Here is a 2,482-nt window from a genome sequence, read left to right as displayed (position 1 = left end):
TTAACTTGCAGATGTAGACAATATCCTCTGAGAGAAGAAAAGCTTCTTAATTGCAATCTTCATGTCCTTATTTCTCAGACTATAGATGATAGGGTTGAAAAGGGGAGCAAGAACTGCAAACATCAGTGCAATGGCTGTGTCCAAAATTGGTGGGAAAGTAGCTGAGAAACGCAGGTACATGAGGAAGACACTGCCATAGAACATCAGAAAGACACCAAGATGGGCAGCACAAGTAGAGAAAGCTTTCTGACGGCCTTCACCAGAAGGAATCCTCAGGATTACAGTGATGATTCTTATGTAAGAGATGGCAATAACCAAGACAGAGAAGATAATGGCCACAGCATGAACAACATCCTCAACCAGAATCATGGATGTGTCAGTACACGCCAAACGCAACACAGGTTCAAAGTCACAGAAGATCTGGTGAATTTGGTTGGGGCCACAGAAGGGCAGTGTGGAAATCCATGCGATCTCTGGGAGCAACACAAGAAACCCAAAGATGCAGGAGCCAGCAGAGAGCTGAGCACAGAGCCTGGGGGTCATGATAGTTGGGTACCGGAGAGGATTACAGATAGCAACATACCTGTCAATAGCCATTGTGGTTAGCAAAATACCCTCTGAATTTCCAAGTGAATGGAAAAAGTACATCTGCAATAGGCAACCAATTATGGAAATGGTCCTCTGCTTGCTGATGAGATTGGAGAGCATTTTGGGAATAGTTGCTGAGGTATACCAGATCTCCAGAAATGAGAAAATGCTGATGAAATTATACATGGGGTTGTGAAGACGAGTATCCATCCTGACTGCAAAAAACACAATGAGATTCCCAATAATAATAAATATGTAAATGAAGAACAAAGGAATGAAGAAGAGGAAACTGCCATCTTCAAACCGGGGGAATCCAGAGAAGAGAAATTCTGTCACTGAAGTGGTGTTGTTAACTCTCATTATAGTCTCAACAAAGTTTGCCTTCATGTGTGGAAAAATGGCTTAATTCCTAGGTAAAAATAAAAGGTTAGATATATTTGTTCATTCAAGAATAAAAAGAAAAACAAGATTTAGAAAATTTTGGTTTTTTTCTTTATTCTTTGTTTAATAAATAGATATCTATTTGGTACCAATGATGTCCCTGAGATATCTATGCATCTGCTGTTTCCACTAGGGAAGAAAAGAGACTGTCTTCATAAAACTTATAAAAACAAATAGAAAACTTAGAAATACAAATAGAAAATGGAGTATGGCTATAGCTCATCAGCAGATCATTTTCTTCTTACACATAAGGCCCTGGATTCCATCCACAGCAGCACAAAACAAAACTAGTATGAAATTAACACATCAAAAATACTAAGTTTGCAGCATGGTGGTGGTGTACACCTTTAATCCCAACACTCAGGAGGTAGAGGCAGGTGGATCTCTGAGTGTGAAGCCATCCTGGTCTTCAGAGCAAGTTGCAGGACATCCAGGGCTACACAGAAAACTCTCTCTCTCTCCCTGTTCACCACTCCTTATTCTTACCCAATAGGCATATATGAGCAAATGCTGACCTCTTGCTCCTAAAACCCATAAGGGGTTTCCGTTCCTTCTGCCCACTCTTTATGGGTTTGAAGATGGTTAGAGGATCCCACCATCATCTATCCAGATATCTCAGTGTTCAAAAATAAATAAAATTATGTGTAAACATTCTTCTGTCCCTAAAGTTGCCTGGAGATCTTAAGTCAAAATGAAGTATCAAACAGGGAAATAAAGGTCTTTCTATACAGTCAAGGCTGACCTGGAATTCATTACATAGCAGAAGTTGGCCTGCAACTCGTGGTAATTCTCCTGCTTCAGCCACCAAGGCCTGCATCAAACAGCCTTCCTGAAATTGGACTCCCTAAGGTATTTTTTAATAAATGAGCCTTATCATCACTGGCATCAAAAGAGAAAACAAACAAACAAAAAAATGCTCTTAATTCCCTAGTCATCTCCAGATCCTTGCTCTTGCTTGACCATAGTGGATCCCACTGTGCCCTATGATTCTCTACTGTGGTGATTCCTGTTATTAAGGTCATTATTGGTATCCATGTAGTATCTACATATATGTCTCTCATCCGTTCCCAGGTAGTTACTGCAGTCTCAACCATCTTAGTGAAGCACATGGAAAAACTGCATACCCTGTCAGTGGCTGGTCTCAGACCTCACTGTGACCACTCATAAGCCCAGGGCTCACATATTTAAATTCTCCTGTTAGAATAAGACAATTAGACAGAAACCAGCTCTGTTTCTACAAAGCTCTCTGTTACTCTTACAGATGATCAGAAGAGAGGGAGGACTCAATGCTGACAAAGGAAACACAGCTAAGAGGAAGGATGCACATGACATCGAAACACAGAGACAAAATTAGCCTGAGCTGCAGAGCAAGCTGATATGTGGCTGACCACAAACTGATCTACATACACGGATTGCCGTCATCAGATGTTGTCAAAACAGCGGGAAATGTGGT

At 40.9% G+C, this 2,482-nt stretch overlaps 1 protein-coding gene across 1 annotated transcript; it reads right to left on the bottom strand.

Moving 5' to 3' along the window:
* On the bottom strand, positions 1-948 carry LOC127191032 (olfactory receptor 6K3-like). Its single transcript, XM_051148267.1, has one exon. The coding sequence runs from the start codon at positions 946-948 to the stop codon at positions 1-3; it is 948 nt and encodes a 315-aa protein (XP_051004224.1).
* Between the last annotated feature and the right edge of the window lie 1,534 nt (positions 949-2,482).

The sequence above is a fragment of the Acomys russatus genome, chromosome 6, assembly GCF_903995435.1.
Source record: "Acomys russatus chromosome 6, mAcoRus1.1, whole genome shotgun sequence".
In the NCBI taxonomy this organism is placed as follows: domain Eukaryota; kingdom Metazoa; phylum Chordata; class Mammalia; order Rodentia; family Muridae; genus Acomys; species Acomys russatus.
Note: the sequence above shows the minus strand (reverse complement) of the source record. Positions and strands in the feature narration are given on the sequence as shown.